Here is a 19,606-nt window from a genome sequence, read left to right as displayed (position 1 = left end):
TACGGTAGATGATAAGCAAGTGGCCGCTGTGTGAGTGACAAAAGAATGGGGGAGCATTTTGCTCTTCACTTACTATTTAACAGGAAAAAAAAAAGGTGGAATGGAACTAATTTTATTCCCCTTGATTAAGAGAGTTTATGTGAGGATTAAAGGAAACTGTATTTTAGTTTAATTCATACTTTCTTTTCCTCTTTTTTGAAATTGGAAAAATCTCTGTTATTCTCTCTTGACAACATTCCTTGACTTCTGGAGAAGGTGGGAGGCTTGCAGCTATTAAATTTCTTGTAGTGACAATTTATTCCAGAACAAAATGCATGGAATTACAAGTGTAATACTGCATTACTGTAGAAGTAACTTTAACTCTTAGTTTCAGTTGTGTTTCCACTAACAAAGCACATGACTACACGATAAGCTGTCGTTTGAGTTCTGCTGCAGTTTAGGATTTTGCCCTCATCAAATGTGAGCCCAGTCTGTCTTGGATTATTGTAGAGGAGGTCAGTGCATGGTTTGATATTTACCATTTTTTCCCCCAATTTTATATTGATTCTGTAGATTATAGACTAGGCCCTTCAAAAGAGCAAAAGAAAACATTGAGAAGTAACTTAAAATTTAATTGGCCAACTTGTTGGGTGGTTCTCTTTGTTTTTGTTTTTTCTTTTTCTTTTTTTGTTTGCTTTGTTTTATTTTATTTTTAATTTGATAGTTTGGATTTTTGTGTTTTTTGTTTGTTTTCTTTTAATCCACCTACTCAAGTTTTGTCTTTCAGAAACCTTTCTGGCTCAGTGCTTGGTGGAAGGGAGTAGCTGCCCCTGCCATAACAAAGCATCTTTGTGTAAATTAATAGATTCTCTTCTAAATTTAACTCTGAAAACAAGAGCGGTCTGTCAACATAGAAGCAAGGTGCAGGTATATATTTGGAAACAAGCTGCTAAGGAGTGCATTGGGGAAGGCAGGACTTATGGTAGGAGCACTACAGCTAAGGTTACACTGGTTCTTTCTGAAAGATTAATTACTTCCTTTAATGGAAATGCCCTTTTATTTATATTTCTTACCTGAATCTCTTACTTTGGCTTCTGCTCTATGCTCAGTTTCTCAGAATTAATGCCCGAAGAGATGCTCACTTTGCCTGTGTTTCAGTTTCTGTTGTCTGTGCACACTAGAGGGGAAAGCTTAGTTTTTCAGTACAGCAGGAGCTGTTTTAAGACTAGAGAGTGAAAGCTGTAATAGTAAGATCAAGCAAGACATACATTTTAAACATACGTTACAAAAGATATCAGCTGGAGACATAAAATCAGTTTGCAGATGCGAACATCACTCCTGAATAATGGCTGCAGTTGCGCAGAGCTATTTCTTGCATAAGCAGCAGCATTATTCCTGTGAGCTTAATGGAAAGCTAAGCCTTAATTGGCCACATGAAATAAAAATATCCTGACCACTTCTCTCAAGTGCCATGCAGTCTAAAGGATGGATTTAAGCTGATCTGCTAGGCTTCACTTCAGCTGCCTGTAATGTATGCTTATACATAAGAGAAATGTTGCTAACATCTCCAGAGTTTATATATATAAAGATAATTCTCTGTGGGAAAAAATAAATAAATAAATAAATATATATATACACAAATATATATATAAAGATAATTTTCTGTGGGGAAAAAAAAAAGCCAATTTGGAGTTGCTCAGTTACTGTATCCTGGTCTATGTTACCTACAAATCCTAGTAGATACTTTCAGTTCTGGTTTTGCAGAACATCCTACTTCTTTCTTCCACCAGTGGTCATGTAGTCTTAACGTTTTCATACATCTTTGCTGCTACTCTTAAGAGAAGTGTAAGAGCGTAATGGGCAAAGAGGTGTGCTCCAGGAGCTGGATTTGGTGTAGTGTGTTCTCTCACTGCTACATACGATAATCACTCTGTTTTTGGGGTTTTTTTCACCCCTTTTGGTTTGTGTGCCATTAATGGAACTTGAGCTGCTTTGGGTCAGAATGACTTACTTCTTACTTAGGTTGTACATTACCTGAAAAACTGGAACCCAGACTTGTTTGGATCTCCAGCTGTTTTAAAATGTTACTTCCATTATTGTGGTTGTCATTTCTAACAGGATGCAGTAAAATATTTTGCCAGATTCATGTTTGTAACCACCATCTTATATTTAATTGGATGAGTGAAAGCATATCGAATTGCTGCTGTGGCAAAGAAATTCTCCTGATGTTAAAAAATAGAATACAGATTGGGTCAAAGTTATTATTAATTCAAGTTCTAAACCACTTTTTAGTTGTTATCTCACTATTGGTAATTACAGCCTCCTGTAATTCGTATCAGATACTTTTTGTCTGATCTGTGTAGTCCTTGGAGCATGGAGTATTTTATATGATTACGAAATAGCAGGCATTGTTGTTGGATTAGTAATAGCCTCTTTGTCCCCCTTCATATTAGGCCAGCAAATGATCTACTTCTGTTTTTAAATGGTTTAATTTTAGAAGAGAATATAAACACATAATTTCACTATTAGAAAGAGGTTGAAATCTGGGCCAGGAATATGACTTGGAAACAAATGAATGTCCAAGTTGTCAGTTTATTACCAAATTAAACCTTGATGGTTAAGACTGAATCTTAATTGATATTTAAGAGAGATTTGGAGCCAGTCATTCCTCTATTCAATTCCACTTTGAAGTAAACTGGTGTGAAGCTGTTTTGCTCTTGCCAAATACTTTATGGAGTCCATTAATTAATATCTTCTGGACAGCTTCAGCAGAGCATGTGGTTAAATTTGCACAGTCACTGGGGCTGCCAAATAATCACACGCTTTCATTTGTGGAAACAGACCATGATGATTTGTTCAAAAGGAAGGAATAAATAAACAAGAAAGCAGCCCCTGAAAGTGCTTCAATATCCAGATTGTAAGTAACAGCTTTAAATAACTGGATGGCAGAAAATTTACTTGCTTTGGGAGGTCTATTGTGCTGCATTTAGCTCTGGTGGGTAAGGAAAAGGGAAGATACACTGTCCTGTTGCCTAGTAGGTAACTGAAGCTTCTAAGGCTGCAGTCCCTTGGGTAGTGGCATCTGGAGCGCTCTGAATCACTTAAGATGGGGTGAGTACAGACAGTTCCTGTCATACCTCAGTAAACCTCCTTCCCCAGCTGCTGGAACCATGGCAGGCATGTTTCAGTTTAGATGTTCCTTTGAGAATCTGTTGATGAAGGTAACCAGCTAGGACAGCTGTCAGGAGAAATTTCCTTTGCTATTGGAGTTGTTTGGGGTTGGGTCATAGAATCGTAGAATTGTTTGAGGTGAAAGGGACCCTTAATGGCCACCTAGTCCCGATCCCCTGCTGTGAACATAAACATTCATCGCATCTTTGGGATCCCTTGCAGCTCAGGCCAAAGCTGCACACTTCCCAGCAGAAAGTAGATCTACTCTACTTTGCACTTCCTGGAATCATCTGTTGCTTAGGCAGGGAAATTATGGGCAGAACTTTGTGTCCAGGAGCAGCAACAGCAAATGAAAAAGGTGGCAGCTCTGTTAGAGAAATTAAATTTAAAGGAAGAAAAAATTAAGCAGGAAGATGGGGACTTTATGTCATAAATGCTTTCAATTACCAGATCCCAACATAACCTCTATTATGCTGATATCATAATAAGTGAATAAGAACTACAGTAGGTGCAACCTAGTGCATGTAGAACCATAGGTTTATGTGCCTGTTCTAATTCCAGAAAGAATATTGTTGTCGTTTTAGTTTAAGGGATCGCAGCCATGATATCAAGTGGAAAAGAATTATTTTCAAAGTGAGTTAAAGTTGCACAGAATAACTGTGACAAAGTCAACCACGAGGAGACCAGACGTGTAGAGCCTGAAAAGCATGAGCTGTAATTCCAGCTGAGAAAATCATGGGAGGAAAATTCTAAATATAAAGTAAGTCTCTTAGTTAACAACTACTGGTATATATCTACTGGTTCTTGTCTCAACTGTCTAACTCAAATAAATTGCTTTTCATTAACAGTTGTCCCTGAGGATTTATTGGCGTACCAAGCTTCTGTCTGTATTCAGCCCGTTTCATCTTCATTCTTGTTGTACCTGGCACTTCCTCTAAACCCCACCTGCAAGAATCATAAAAACAAACCTTGGATACTCTTAAGTTTACAGCCCTCGTGGCTGCAGGGAAATGCTGAAGCATAGTTCCCCACCTATTTAAAACTGGAAAAACAACTAAAAACTGACCGGTTTCTACTGTAGCTCAAGATTTCTAGTCCAAACATTCGTGGTATATAGCTTTATGGATGGATGTAATGTTCTTGATGAACACACGTATAGGATGGTTTATGGGGAAGCAGTTATTATTTATTTATTCTGAATTTTAAATTATTTATCCTTTGGATTTAACAGAACTGTCACAGACACAGCACTGCAGCAGCTCAAGGGGCTGAGCAACTGGAGCTCCCAGGCTGGAAAGGCAGAAACACTTCAGTGAACGTGGAAAAGAGGAAAGAATGTGAGTTACAGACACACAAATGCAGCGTTTGGGAGAAATTCTTCAAGACTTAGAAGAAAAAAATCAGGTAAAAATCAATGTGTCTGTAATGATCACTAGTTAGCTAAAACTTGCTTTTCAGATACTTTAAAGCGCTAATTTTAGAGGCCTTGGAAGACAGTATGGCCAAGATTTTCTCTATGTTTATTGCTAATTTTGTTTTTCTTGTACTTTCTGCACTGTATCCTTTTCTCACAAATCACCTATCTAAATTTTAAAAGCTGATGAATGAGTTCCTGTACTAATTTGTGCAGAGAAAATCACCAAGTTTATTTCCTATCTATAATATTTAATAAACCCACAAGTGTCTATTTCTAGAACTCCATCAAACAGGAGCTGGTTTCACCATCCTATTTTGAACTGTGTTTAGGTGTATATTCTTCCATACTGAGTTCACCCTATCAGAAAGCAGCAGGCAGGCATTTATCAACTTAGCCTCAAGGAGCTGAGAGGCCCCCCTTAATGCTGGTGCTTCTTATTATGTTAAATGCTTTCCAGAAGCATTTGTGGAAAAGATGTTAAGAGATCTACGCCAATTAAAGTTATTTTCAAGTATCTGAATAGACCACCAGTTCATAAGCTGATGGAGGCAGAGGGCAGTGCTGGCCTGGGTAACAGAGCCTCTAATGCAGTCAGCTCTACCTGCCGTGTAATTTACTTCTATTCTGGTCATTACAACTGGCACAATTGCAGTTATGCCTCAAGAACGGCTGGTAGCCCACTATGCTGAAGTGAGCATTTTCATTCCTTGTTTTTAATTCTAATGCTTTTGGTAAATTGACCTTCATTTCCTAAATTTCACATTGTCTTAACTGAAAGGAAGAGTCCATGAACTCCTTATCCTCCATGTACTTTATACACTCTATTAAAGATCACTTCTCCCTCCACAATCTCACTTTGCATGGCTTCTTAGATAGTAACAGTTCTGAGAATACTTCACACATCAGTTATTTTAAGCTTCTCACTGCTAACCTAAACAAAAGCTCAACAGATTCATGTCTGAAGTATTTAAAGATAAAAACCACTGTCAGATAGTTTCTTTCCTCACTCCAACCATTTATTTATGCCAAATAAAATTCTGTTGTCATGGCTACTTAATCAACCTATTACAAATAACATTTCGCCAGCTACCAGATGTATGGACTCTGTTAAAGCCCATCATGGACACAGGCTTTATAAAATGAATCCAGATGAGTCCGTATCACTCTAACAACTCCACATTAAAAGCCACACCATCTATCTCTATAATCAATCCTTCATCAGGACAGAATTTCCTTACAAATGGGACGATCCAACTTGATGTTCTTCAGAGGTAAAGGCCTGATGTGCTCACTGAGAAGTGAATCTTACTGTGCAATGCACAGATTGAGGAATACACTGCAACATGTTTGCATCTTTCTTACTACACAGGAAACATTTTCAATGCATCTCTTCTTCATCCAGTAACAAACTTGTTTTTGGATGTCCTTTCCTGATAGCTCTGGAAGTGCTTGCCAAGCTGTTGACATCTCAAAGCTGTTCTGATTTGTTCTCATTGAAATACTACTGCTGGTTCTATTAAACCTTAATATCTGCAACTACCTGCTGTGCAGCTCTGAAGTCTCAGCTGCACACAGGCAGTCCTGTTTTGCTTTTGAGGATACAGCAAATAGCTTTTAAGATCTGCCTACAAGCAGATTTTGCTCCACTGAACTGAAACCACATCTGTGTGTGGAAGATGACTTTTGACTGTGCAAGTCTAGAGGAGCTATGAACTAATCTGAACCAGCCATAAACTTCGCTTTTGTCACTGCAGCTGCCAGCCTAGATTATAATGTGAGCAAAAACTCATGTTCTGGATGCTGCCTCGGAATTTAAAGAAACTGTTTAACTGTGCTGAAATTACCTGATCACTGTTTGGATTTACTCAGTGCTCTGCAGGAACCTGCAAACACGTGCCACCATTATGCTCTGTGCCCAACCTCACCCCTGCCAGCCCCAGGCTTCAGCTTGCCATTTTCCTCTTAAAAAAGGAAAAAAGCAGGAAAACAACCAGCAATGCCTGTTCAGTCATGTTTTCTCTATTGGAAGCTTCTATTAAACACTCTCCTTGAATATCCAACTCCAATACAAATGACTGCCCGGGCAGACTGCAACTTGATGAAACTTTCTGCTCTTTAATACGAGACTGACTCATTTAGATGGCCACACTTCTCATGACTTAGCTACAAAGTGAGCCGTGCAACTGACAAATGGCACAGAAGGTTCCTGAGCCACCACAGCAACCTCATTCACCATTTCACAGTGCAAACAAAACAAACAAACGTGCACTTTTTCCAATCTTTCTGCATGTGTTATGTTAAGTGATCAAAAATCGATACTAAACAAACACCATCATTCATCAGTCAGTTATAGGTTTAATCTGGACTGTGACTTTACTAGTTTAAAATGGAGTACGCTCTATTTACATTTAAAACACGGCTCTACTTATGTCACTCAAACATCACACCAACTCAACACCCATCCCTTTTACTAGACTGCACAGCGCAGTCATGTTATAGAAGTAAGCAGACTAAGAACAAGATGCTCCTTTTCCCATTTTGTAGAAAGATTAAATGAGCCACTGCAATGTCAAGAGCCTTTTTTATACCAGTTTCAAGAGGCCAGATACGCACATACGAACTGCATGCGCAAGTCTTACGATGGGAATCATTTCAGAATTTAATAGCATTTTCTGATGCGTGTATTCCACATTTTCAAATGCTTATAGTTGGGTTAACAGCTTACTCTGTGCTAACAGAATTTAGGGTATCAGAAGTGATTTTACCTGATCTAACTTGTTACAGAAACAAAAAAAAAGCCAAGCAGCAAAGCCTTCATGCACAAGTACATATGACCATAGTGATTAGATTGAAGACTGGGCAAGAATACAAGGCTTATTCATGCTACTCAACCTACAGCTGCCAGTTTAAGCTCCTCCAGAAAACTGCTAGGACGGTTGGCAGTCTGGTTGTTTTTTAATTAACAATTCTTTTACTTGCACCTCTTCTTATATTTTTTTGCCTCACCTCTACGGCACTTAGTTGAAAACTACCAGTTAGAGCTGTGCTTTTGTGACTGGCAGCTCGTGTTCAGCTGTGCAGCACCTGAATGAATTGCACTGGGTATTCAAGCGAACTACATCTGAACTAAGAAACAGCACGGTAGGGAACACATCACCAAACTGATCAGCTGAAGTGACTGTTAAATGTGAAATAATAAAATATCTTGATTTTACAGTGTTCTACCTGTTTGACTGCTGAACCTCACTACGTAGGATGTGAACATTTGGGAATGCTTATCTGATGATAAGAAACGAAGCTGAATACTGCAGTTTCCTCTACAATGAATTGCAGAACAGCCTTTAAGTTATGAAAATTGATATAACTGGAGGAACGCATTTGGAGGCCCTATGATGGATCTACCACTACTCTCACAAGTTGCAGCTACATCAGCAGAGGCAACAACTTCTCCCTCCTCAAGCTGCTGTCATCCTTCACTTTCTCTTACTTGGGCTGGGAATGTTAAGTTACTGCTGGCTGTGCCACCGTACTGAGATACTGACAGCAAGTGGTGAAGTGGTAAGGGTAGTCAAATTACTTGCTAGCAATTCAATTTAAACACTCCTTCCTTACTGATGTGATCTGGATTACCAGAATACATTGCAGTGAAACACTGGGCTACGTGTTGTGTTTTACCCTGTCCTCAAGCAAGTTACTGACCCAACTTTAGAAATCCAATGAGAAAAAAAACCCTCAAAAAAGTCCCAAGCGTGCTGCTTCCAACTGCAGGTCAGGAAGCCAGTCCTGAATAATGAAGGGCCAGCAATGCAAGAACCACACCCATCTGACTAGTCACAGTCCATTAACATATTTAAATGCAGACTACTCTTCCCTCAAAGTAAACTTCATCAAGATCCCAAATCTTTTTCTTCTGCAACATCTTCATCTTCTACCATGTGAAAGACACTCAGCCTAAAGCACTTCCAGCACTGGCAAGAACAAGCCTCCAACCAGAATAAAACTTCTGCTCCTACAAACATACCACCTTTGACAGTCAGCAAAACCACTGATGAAAAAATTTCACTACGAACAAAGTTTTAGGAAGTAAAAGTACTTTGAGCATTTAATAGATGACATTTTAAGCTGACACTCTGTTGTTGTTTCTAATTTCATTATTGGAGAAACGGCGAATTAGTCAGTGCCACTTTAAAGAGTCAGTTTCAAGCATTAAGAAGAAAAAGGCAAATTACTCACTGAATCACAAGGCAAGGTCACACTTACTCCTTCAACAGGTATGTCAGTTATCCTCCTAACATGGCAAATCAGTGTCTGCTCTGCTCTCTGATCTTACTAAGAATTCATGAACAAATTGAGACAGACCTTTTATAAAAAGAATCCCAAGATGTTCCCAGTCTAAGTAAACTCCTACTGATGTTCTATTCAGCAAGTTAACTAGTTCTCAGTCAAAGCCCTTCTGCTGGGACACGTTCAGAAACAAGTCAAGTATCACAATGTTTATTGATAGATACAAGTATATAAAAATCAGGGCATGAACATGTCTTGATAAGTTAAGTAGACTTAATTTCAATATTATAATAGAGGGACCAATTCAAATTTCTCACCATCATGTTTCACACCCACAAAAACCTCCTCCAAAGGGCATTAAATCATCTGTCCAGCTGATCAGTTTTTGTGCAAGTAAACTGTTTCTTTTAAAAAAAAAAAAAAGACTTGTGCACTTGCCCAGGCTCAAGGATATTAAAACCTAGCACATAAAGCCCATTACTAGAGGTAGAAATACAGGCAATATACTATTACGGCAACAACCATCAATTACAGTTAAGGATTCTCCGTAACAACCAAATGGATAATCAAATATTGCAACAACTCAAGTATTACACTGAGCAAAGTGCGTTTCTACAGTATTCAGTGTTGCTATTCAGTTTTCTAACTTAAAAACAGCCTATGATAACTGGCAGCAAAGAAGACCCTTGCAACAGACTGCTTCTGCTCGAGAACTTATGATGTAATTATTGCATGCTGCTAATACACTGTTACCTAAACATTAAAGATACTCTAAAATATTTTTATTGTAGACTATTAAGACATACTACAAAAACCTTTTGCAGAAGATATCCTACTGACATACATCTGCTTTAAATATTGTGAAACATTACAGCGGAATGAATTTTCGCAGTGGTTAGGTCAAATGCAGTTACATCATAGCAACAGTATGTTTGCACAATTTAAGGCTTTGGCTGGTTCTTTAGTCAGCTTCTTCTTCAGATTCTTCTTCTTCAGCAGTTTCCAGCCAGGTTAGCCACTGGTTTACCTGCAGTTACATAAAACCAGTTTAAGGCAACAGGAATAAGTTACCCAATACACACATCTGCAAAACACTGCTTTCCCCAAACTCATTTTACGTGTTTCCACTATACTCTACACTCATTTCATTTCCCCTCAGTCCTTCCTAGTGAATAACTCCCCATGTTTCTCCAAGTTATGCCCCAGCAGAGCAGGGATTACAAGACAGAGCTGTTATCAAGGTTACCTGGAATAAAGCTTTGCCTTTTCCTGGAAACTCTTGAGTAATATCTTCTTTCCATGCCAAAAAGGCTTCTTCTTCAATGATCTCCATATCATAGAAATGAACAAAGAAGCGCAGTAACATGCCTATGGAAGGAAGCACACAGATCAAAGTGTTAACTTTATAAATTCCCAACAAGTGTACCTGTCTAAACAGATACAGCGAACCTGTAATTTATACACAAGCTGTGGTTTAGGTAAGATTACACACATACCTTTTGGAAAGTTACTGTTGTAGCAGTGCACCTGGAGTGCATATAAAGCACTCACTTGCAGATCAACATGGTCATGGAGGAACTTCTGCATTACTGGCTTGAAGGAAAGAAGCAGTTGTTTCTCCTGCTCTAGTTGCTCTTTCGATGGAGCAGATGAAGAATCTGATTCGTCACTAGGTGGGTTAACTTCACTTGAAATATACTGCAAGAAACTGGACCAAAGACAGAAAGATTAGTTCTGTGAACTCCAGGACACAACAGCACGATTTTATGCTCTGCAACTACTAAGTTCAGTCTGCTCACTAACTTAAGCACACGTTAAGGTGCATGTGTTACACTGTCTGCTACAAAATCCTACTTATGCCAAGTTATGGTTCTGAAACATTTAACAGAGTGATCAGTTCTACATTCCTAATCCCCAAGTAAAACACTTCCAACTGATGTAAACAGATACTGGGCACTGGAAGAGAGCAAGTCCAGCTAAAACAACTTTCATCCCTATCTCAGCATATACCACCTTATGCAAAGGTACATGCCAGTCGCCTTGTAGTCAATTATTTATGGGTGGCTTGACAAGGCATGTGCCTGAATCACATCAAGAAACCATCTCCTCACCTGGTCATCAATATATTCACAAATCCTTTATCTACATGAAGCTTGGGTGAAATGTTATCTTTAATCCACTTATAGATGGCTTGTGGGGATGGATCCGATTTTATTTGCTTTAGCAGTTCCTTCTCCAGTTTCAGAAGTGGGAATAAGAAGCTAAGCCCTTTCCCTTCTAAGATCTCCAGCATGCGGTCCTTGTTCTGGTCAATTTCTGAAAAGTAAGGAAGACACCTTAAGAGATGGTGATCATTGATACCTATTAGAAACAACATCCTCACTAAGGATCTCACTAAGGATCTTGACAATTGACTGCACTGAAATAACTACATTCAAACCACACAAAAATCATCTCATGTACTACTAAGAAATATCTCAACAGTAAAGCAATGACTCTTACCTGGTAACATTTTCTGCATATTCACTTTGCTTTGTTGGAACAATTCTGTTAGCCATTCACGATCTTGCAACTTAGCTAACTGCTGAAGGCAAAGCAGGAAGAGAGGGAAATGGGTGCCACTTTCCAGTGGTTGAGCCAGTTCGGAAATGCTCACCAGTTCTGAAATAATGGCACGGGCTGCAAACTGTGCTAAGTAGGATTTCACCAATGGGATGTCCACCTCCAGTTTGGGGCACTGGTCCAATACATTCAGGAATGCCTACAATGCAGTAACAAGATGAGACACTGAGATTTTGTTCTTGCATACAGTAATACTGTCGGTAAATAAAAGCCTTTTTTTCCCCTCCCCCACTGAATCATTTGCCTAGAGGTTTCCTGCTTCCAAAAAATCCCAAACCTACATTTCTTCCCTCATTACCTACTACATACTCTTGCAAATCTTTACATTACTTCTATCTCCTTACATCAACAAGACAAAACAAAATTTGCTAACTATCTGTATCCAAGCTAGACATCACAAACAGCCAAGCACAAGGACTATCAGACTGCAGTACCTGCATGAAGTTGTCACTCGTGGCTATTCCCTCCTGTTTGAGTAAGCTGATCAAAGTACTTGCTTTCTCCTTGTCTTCATCTGATCGATCGAGGGACTGACTGATTACTTTGCTCAACATCTCAGGAATGAAGTGTTTTGGAGCTCTCATTTCTCTCACAGCATTGACAGCATCATTAGCATTGCCATTATTCAGATACTCAGTCACAACAGCTTCCTAGAGAAAGAGACCAGATGGTTAAACATATGTTTTTATAAGTATTTTTAAAGAAGCGTCACAATATAATTTACGTACAGTTTGTTTAAGTAGCTCTTCTTTAGAAGGAGGTGGCTTCTTGGTGGTCTTCGCAGGCTTTTCTTGTATAAGTGGTGGATTTGTTTTAAGACCAAGTTGAGGAGGCTGAAAGACAGTACCAAAAGTTAATTCTTTGAAGTCCATCTACCTACAACGTTGTTGTTTCAAAGAAACTTAACAACTTCCAGCATTTGCTAAAGCAGGTTCAAGTTAAAATTATATCCTCAGACATGCTTTCTCATCTTCTTCACGTGCTACAAAAAAAACTTTCCCTCCCTTATTAGACATGGGCTCAAGTTTTACATGCATGCAAGAATTCAGTAAACTCAAAGAAAACTTGGTCAACAGCGCACAGTAACTTTGATATTTACCTGTCCCAAAGGTGGCGTCTGAGTGCGTGGTGGTTGAGCACTGGGAGGAATCATAGTTATCTGGGGCTGAAGCTTTGGCACTTGGTTTTTATTCATTAGAAAAGCCTGAGCAGGTCTCAGGCTTATCTGTAAATAATCAGAAAAACCTCAAACTATTTCAAGTACTTGGACCAAGAATTACACAGAAATGGACTTGCATCAACCCATCCCATGTAAGCTTTCAGTTTCTACAGTGTAATCAGTCAGATTAAGCCACACTGGTTTTGCAACCCCCAAAAGCATGACTCAGTAAATCACAGCTTGCTGCAAGTTACTGTTTTTTATTAACACCTATACCAAGATCTGGAATTGCTCCTTTCAGATGCAGTATGTTAAGAGATCTAAGAAGATACCTAGCATGTTTGCAGACAGGTTTTACAGCTATGATGAAACTTCACCAATTGCTCAGAAATAAGGATATGAGTCTTTTACTCTAAATAACAATGCAGTTTACTTTGTGCTCAACATTTTGCCTACGGTCTAGGTCAGGAAAAAAAAAGAATTAACTGCCTGGTCCAGCACTTCAGGGCTTCTACATCTTTTTCAGTGTTAGAATCTTCTAAACTTTCCATTAAAATGTGCTGTTATCAATATGATGCATGGGAACTGATGTCAGAGTAGTGCTCTTGGGGAGGTGTGGGAAGGGAAGGAAGGAACATTACAAGAAATTGCCCTCATATCTCAGTCTTGCTCACAGGACGCTGGATACCCTAGGGAAAGTGAGGAAGAAGGTGAAAGAGGAAGGGGCAAAGTAGGAGGAGGAAGAGAAGGAGGAAGAGTTCCAGCATAAGTCCTCATAATAACGCGTCTTGCTATAATCACTGGGCAATATTGAGTATAGGCTTTAAGTAATGTAGGCATGTAATATACCTCATCTGCATTAAGCTGTCCTTTCTTAGAAAACCGAGGTGGCATATCCTTCGACTGTCCTTGTTGCTGGGATAAGAGTCCCTGATTCTGGTTATGGTAGAGCTGGCTTTGCCCCTATTTCAGAAAGGGAGATATAGAGAAAGAAGTGCAGATGATGGAGTGGCGTACATCATATGGTAATAGTACCAGAGGGACCAAAGGAACAAAGATTCTATTTGTCAGGAAGGGAAAAAGGAGGAGCAGGGGTGGTGGGAGAGCAGCACCTATCCCTAAAAAATAGGGCTATCTTTCCAATAAAAACGCACCATTCTGACCCACCAAAGCCACATGCACCTTTCCTTGCAGTTAAAAATCAAAAACAAAAACGAGTGTATTCCTTATCTTTTCCATCATTTTAAGAAACTATTTAGAAAGCTTTTTGTAACAACTGAGAATCAGCTCTGATTAGAATCAAACCTGAGAAAGCCTTCCAACACAAACATACTATACTGCGTAACATATGCATCTGTAGGAGAGCTGCTTCACATGCTCAAGCCATTTTTTCCTTACCTGATTTTTCAGAAAAGATTTGCCTAGTTCTCCAAACTGGGGTTGAGCAGAAGGCATGAGGTGACCCCCATGGCCATTGAAAAGTTGGTTTGAACGATGGCGTCCCATAGTGGGTGAAAATCTATCCTGAATAACTCCTGGACCAGTACCAATTCCACTACCTGTATTGTTAGAAGACAGAAGACAGTTTGGTATCTTGTTGTATTCAACACAATACAGCTGCAATTACCACATCAGCCTCAAAGTTTCAGCATACCTGGCATTTGTCCAAACATATCAGCAAGCCCTCCGAGTGGGTCCCTGTCAAGTTTCATCCTGGGTGGCATAAAGGGTCCCTCCAGAAAGAAGTCGCTTCTCATCACTTGAGACATAGGAGCAGGAATAAAAACTCCCAGATCCTTCAAAAGAGCAATTAATAATCTGGTTATTAAATAATAACACTCCTTGAGATAATCAAGTTTTTAGGCCAAGTTTACATGCTTTCAACCCTCAGCAACACCGTACTGTCACAATACCAAATAAATTTCTACATACAGAGGATGAGTTTTGTGACATAAAATAGTGTAAGTATTCCCTTAAGCATTTAATCAGAAGCAGAGGTACAAGACAACATCAAATACTTACTTTTACCGCATCTTGACGGATTTGATTGATAGTCTTTGGTCCATTGTCAAGAAAAGCTTTGCGAGGAACCCAGTTGTGTTCTCTCAACTCCACAGTATCCTTGAAACATAAATAATTAAGGCATAAGCAAAGTCAACTTTACGGGGAGGGAGGGAAAACAGCAGTAGGCCATTTTAATACCGTACCTGCAGCAGGAAACGAATCCTTGCTGGCAATTCCTTACTTGACATCAAGGAGCGCATTCGGGCAAAGTACTGATCCATTAAGGACTGAGAGAACAAAAGTCATGTTACAAATCAGTACAAATACATTTTGAAGTATTTAGAAAAATAACATTCGCACTTATATGACTACTTAGTCAGTAATAATTGCATTTTCTAGGAAGACCTTTAAAGCCATCCGAAAAATTGCCTCCTTCCCGTTATCAAAAAGCTTTTATGTATGAGCAATACTTGGCACTCTTGCTCCAGGCAACATCAGATTTTCCCTTTTGTTCTTTTGAGTAGAGGCACAGAATGCTGAAGGTTGAGAGTTTTAGCCATGGGTTTTATGCTATTTTTAAAGATTGCAGCAGTAACACACACCTACCTTGGCTTTCGCATGGTCTAATCTAGGTCCCACTGTCCTCATTATCTGACAGAGGCACTCCAAATCCTCCCCCATATCTTTGAGTTGGACTCTCTTCTTCTTTTCCAAAAGCTGAAGTATTAGAAGCAAAACAGTTACTTCAGTGTAACACAGATAAGAGTTTCTAACAACAGTGTGCAGCAGGACACGCAGATGTATCACATTATTCATCTTAAGAACTACTAATTGAAGCAGTGATCACTCGTTTAAGCTCTTGCTACATACTCCGAACTATCTATGCTATTTTTGTCCAGGCCAGACTACATCTTTAGCTTGAGACAGTTCCCACAGCTTTAACCAAAACTCTTTTCCCTTTTAACCAGACACACAAGTATTTATTTCAAATAATGGTGTTTCTACTTAACAGAAAACACTGATTTTTACAGTCAAAGATTCCTAAAACAAGATGACTACTGAATTTTTTTTGCTTAGACTAAACACATTTGTTCTTAGCCCATGCCTAATCTATATACTCACTGTTTTGATGCACTTATGAAGGATAGATTCATGAATAAGGTCAAGCTTGCCAAGTTCTCCAATGAATTTGATGTTCCCCAGCATCTTGATCTTGGCAATGGCTCTCTGTTCCTCCTCCTCAGGGAGGAGGGGACCATCATGCTTATCATAGACTGGAAAAAAAAAAGTCCAGTTAAACATGGCTGTTGGAATAGAAAATAAGCGAAATCCGTATTAAATTGGTTTCAAAACTTACTATCAACATTTCTGGTTCTGTTTTCAAATTCATCTTGAAGTTTAGATATTAGGAGGCGTCTGAATGTCTACAATGAAAAAAACAAAGCTGTTAAAAACTTCCAACACACAACTGTATGTCTTACCAAAATTGACCATTCCACAGTGACAGAAATACTCACTGTGCTTTGCTTCTGTCCTGGATGACTCTCTGCAGATGGGCCATCAAAGTTGGGTGCATCTTCTGCCAGTCGCAGACATAGTTGAGCATACAGTGAGCTATACTTGGGCTCTTCAAGGGCTTTGTCTACGATCTAAATAAAGTTATTTTCAGTAAGAGAGCTCGTGGTAGAATACAAATGTGTTAAGAAATGAAAGACCTTCTATACAATACTACCATTATACATGATCTAGAACACCTATTCCCTGCCACTGTATTTAATAAAACCCATTATTACTGTTTAACATATGATACTTAATACTGATACAAAACTGAGATAGGCTACTGGAAAAAGCTCCCATTATCCCAAGGTAATGAATGCGAATTTCCTCATCACTAATGCCCACTTCAGATTTAAGCAGCATTCAACGATTGCATCTAGCATACCAAATGCTACTTGTGACAGTTCTTCCCAGACAGTAAGGCTTGTTGAGCAGTGGTATGTGAAGAAGTAGTTGTAGGGAGGTGGAGGACAGAAATGAACACTGGTAACTAGCATTTCAAGATTAATGTTAGAGTATTAAATCTATTCCCTCTCCAGCATATCCCTTCCATCCAGAAGCATTCCTTTATGACTGCATTACTTAACACTAGATAAACCATGTTGTTGTAACAGCCAACCTCTTTATTCTTATGTTGCAAGGAAGCAGGAGCTTAAAAACAAACAAAAAACCTCCCTCCCCCACACCCCACAGAAAGAAACCAGCAGCTTACCAGCAGTATGACCCCTTTAAGGATGAGCTTAGACTCTACACCCACATTGAGGAGCTCAAGGCATAGCTTGTCAAACTTTTCAGGAGTAAGCTTATTTAGTATGCTAAAGAGGAACAAACAAAAAAATCAGATTACTTGTAAGCTTGCTATGAGTAATTTTAGATTTAAGTTTACCATTACTAGTTAAGCCTTTGGAGCAGAAAAGTGGAAATACAGTTTTCAAGTCAAATCCAGTTTTTATTTATTTTGTAACTTTTAGAATGGAAAGTAATTATCAGCATTAACGGTCAGAAAACTTGCTTCTTAGGCTTGCAGCAGCAAACACTCACTGTATGCCTCATTCCTTAAGAGAAACCTCCTCACCCCCCTAAGCAACGCAAGAAATGTGCACGTCTTCCTCTTCTCCAGACTCATTTAATGAAGATATTGCTATGTAACACAGCAAAACACCTTTTGGCAAACTTACCCTCTTACTTTCCTGAAGATTGCATCATGTCGTTCTTTGTCGTTTGCGGAGTCGTCATCTCGTCTAGTGCTTCGTGAAGGAATCCATTTCTGAGCGTTTTGCCCTGGGGTTTTCCCCAGGAACTCGCTGGAGGATTTTGAAAAACAATTTCAAGAACCATCTTTCCAGCATTATTTTACACAAACTATTACCACGTTGAGTTTTGCCTGAAGCATATTGCTCATCCTGCCAGCATGACAGTACCTGCTGCACAGCAAAATGCTCACTTAACAAGACCACTCCCAACACTAAAACCCTTCCTCTATACCTTTAACGCAAAACACATGAAGTGCTTTGTCCTCTTTGCATGACTCAAGGCACAATTCTAACATATTCTATACTACCCTGCCACAGATGGAGGACACTAACATTGCACAAACTCCATAATGCTCCTTGTACAAATCTGAAGGTAGACTATTTCCAGCTCTATTCACCATCACATATCCCGTACCCTTCAACTAAGATGCTAATCCAAAGAATAGGATGACGTACCTGTTGCTGGCAGTCTTGGGATAGTGCTGAGGTGCACCCCTACCACCTCCTCCGCCTGAAGAAGCACTGTTAAAACACAATCATGGAGTTTGCCTAAATTCAAAACACCATCATTTTCAATGACACGTCAATACTACTGTAATTACTGCTAACTTGGGAAAACATATTTAATTCCCTCTCAAAGGCCCGTTATGCTGCCAAATGTTCAGCCAACCAACCCAGCACCAGTACCTGAAACGAGAAGCACCCCCTTCTGCAATCGCACTCTCCACTTTGGCGGCTTGACAACGAAGAATCTTCAAAAGAATAAAATTAAATTGACGGGGTGGGGAAAAACAAAACCTAGAAAGACAAATCGAGTGTTTATATTATAGGTGCTTTTATGAGCAACTGCTGTATCTCACTACACCTCCCACCTCAGGAAGCCCAGTCCCACCACCGCAGCCAATGCAAACAATGCCAGGAATCGCAGAGTGCGGCAGTAAGGGCTCCGAAACCACCCAGTGTAGCAAAAATGCTGTAACCTGCGTCAAAATCCACACGGCCCGCACAGCACAGCGGGCGGAGCGGGCCGCCAACATGGCCGCCGGCGAACAAAAGGGCTGCGGAGGCGGCGCGGTGCGAGGGCGCCCCCCGGCGGCACTGAGCGCTGCCGTGCCGTGCCGCATGGAGCCCAGCGCCGGACACGCCGCCCTTCCCCCACCGCAACGGGCGCCGCCCGCTTCCAGGCTGAGGCGCCGCCGGGGCCCGGCCGGCTCTTTGTTCTACGGCAGACACGGCAAAACGGACGGCAGCCGGCTCCTCCCGCACGGCTGCCCCCGGCAACAACGCCTCGTAGCCCGATCACAACCCCACGAGAAGCGGAGAAAAAAAAAAATTAAACGGAAAAAAGTATTAACAGCAAAGAAATGCACGAGCCACGCGTCTGCCTCCGCGCTCCGTCCTCCAGCCCCATGAGGACCGACGGCCCCCGCCCCACCCGGCACCGCTCCGCCGCAAAGCAACCGGAGCACAGCCGGAACAACGGCAACGGCCGCACCGAGCTACCAACACGTAGCGCCCGCCCCGGCCTCCAGCACTGCGGATCTCAAAACGGTTCCGATCTCAAAACGGTTCCGCTCGGCTTTTCTGCCCCGCCCGGACCCGTCTGCCGAGCGCCTCCCCGCTCAGCGCCCGAGCTGCGGGCAGCGAGAGCCGCCACCGGCTCCGTCCGCCATTTTGTGCTTAAGAAAGCGACAAGAAGCCGACGAGAAAATGGCGGCCACTCGGCCAGCCGCCATTTTAAGCGGCGGCCGCAGCGGTCCCCGCTCCGTTCCGGGCCCCAACCGCTCCGCCGCCACACCCGAATCGCTCACCTTCCCTAAGGCCTTGTCCGCTTCCCCGGGTCCCGGCGGCTACCAAGGGCAGGGGAAGAGGCAAGAGAAGGGGAGGGAGGGGAAGGGAGCCGGGGACCGGGGCTGGGGAGGGGAAGGGGGGAGCGCGCGGGGCAGGGCGAGTCTCCGAGTCACCACAGCAGAAGCAGCAACCGCCCGGCACGGCCCGCAGCCACCTCCATAGAGAGCCGACTCGCCGCCGCGTCTAGCGCGCACCGAGCCAGCCCCACTAACTTTATTACCTTCACGCAACCTACCCCACCTCTCGCCAGCCGCAGCCAATCGTGGCGAAGCTCTCCGCCCGCCCGGCCAATCGCGACGCAGGAAGGGG

General features: G+C 41.2%; 1 protein-coding gene, 1 long non-coding RNA gene and 1 other non-coding gene across 12 annotated transcripts; 1 reads left to right on the top strand and 2 right to left on the bottom strand.

The window, feature by feature from the left end:
• Nucleotides 1–2,939: 2,939 nt before the first annotated feature.
• On the top strand, nucleotides 2,940–4,856 carry LOC116653494 (uncharacterized). The gene is made up of 3 exons (XR_014946451.1): nucleotides 2,940–3,090; nucleotides 3,735–3,910; nucleotides 4,382–4,856. It is a non-coding gene; the product is annotated as an uncharacterized LOC116653494 (long non-coding RNA).
• Nucleotides 4,857–6,902: 2,046 nt separating this feature from the next.
• EIF4G2 (eukaryotic translation initiation factor 4 gamma 2) lies at nucleotides 6,903–19,482 on the bottom strand. Of its 10 annotated transcripts, none has more exons than XM_085548471.1 (22): nucleotides 19,258–19,482; nucleotides 18,134–18,244; nucleotides 17,903–17,968; nucleotides 17,372–17,497; nucleotides 16,906–17,008; nucleotides 16,154–16,285; nucleotides 15,994–16,060; nucleotides 15,759–15,910; nucleotides 15,243–15,353; nucleotides 14,840–14,923; nucleotides 14,655–14,753; nucleotides 14,287–14,428; nucleotides 14,031–14,191; nucleotides 13,482–13,595; nucleotides 12,573–12,698; nucleotides 12,202–12,306; nucleotides 11,908–12,123; nucleotides 11,354–11,612; nucleotides 10,963–11,167; nucleotides 10,348–10,559; nucleotides 10,098–10,219; nucleotides 8,642–9,878 (listed from the first exon to the last, which is right to left on the bottom strand). In XM_085548471.1, the coding sequence occupies exons 8-22, from the start codon at nucleotides 15,840–15,842 to the stop codon at nucleotides 9,813–9,815; spliced, it is 2,106 nt and encodes a 701-aa protein (XP_085404597.1). In that variant the 5' UTR covers nucleotides 15,843–15,910; nucleotides 15,994–16,060; nucleotides 16,154–16,285; nucleotides 16,906–17,008; nucleotides 17,372–17,497; nucleotides 17,903–17,968; nucleotides 18,134–18,244; nucleotides 19,258–19,482; the 3' UTR covers nucleotides 8,642–9,812. The 10 variants fall into 10 exon arrangements, with proteins under 10 accessions (XP_085404595.1, XP_085404597.1, XP_085404599.1 ...); XM_085548473.1 differs by having other exon boundaries at nucleotides 18,134–18,198; XM_015863980.3 differs by lacking the exon at nucleotides 19,258–19,482 and adding an exon at nucleotides 18,427–18,585 and having other exon boundaries at nucleotides 18,134–18,198.
• On the bottom strand, nucleotides 13,280–13,440 carry LOC116653567 (small nucleolar RNA SNORD97). The gene has a single exon (XR_004307666.1). It is a non-coding gene; the product is annotated as a small nucleolar RNA SNORD97 (small nucleolar RNA).
• Nucleotides 19,483–19,606: the final 124 nt, after the last annotated feature.

Source organism: Coturnix japonica, chromosome 5 (genome assembly GCF_054131305.1).
Source record: "Coturnix japonica strain WE chromosome 5, WE-NBRP24, whole genome shotgun sequence".
Classification (NCBI taxonomy): domain Eukaryota; kingdom Metazoa; phylum Chordata; class Aves; order Galliformes; family Phasianidae; genus Coturnix; species Coturnix japonica.
The sequence above is the reverse complement of the archived record's forward strand: the minus strand, read 5'-3'. Positions and strand labels throughout refer to the sequence as shown.

Bases quoted from the DNA above. Each gene is read 5' to 3' on its own strand.
- EIF4G2 (XM_085548470.1), bottom strand. From the start codon at position 18,483: ATGTTGGCGGCCCGCTCCGCCCGCTGTGCTGTGCGGGCCGTGTGGATT. The intron at 14,192-14,286 runs GTATGCTGAAAC...CTAACAATACAG, and splicing joins TATGTTTGGACAAATGCCAG to GTAGTGGAATTGGTACTGGT. The intron at 10,560-10,962 runs GTGAGGAGATGG...TCTTTGGTCCAG, and splicing joins GTGAATATATTGATGACCAG to TTTCTTGCAGTATATTTCAA.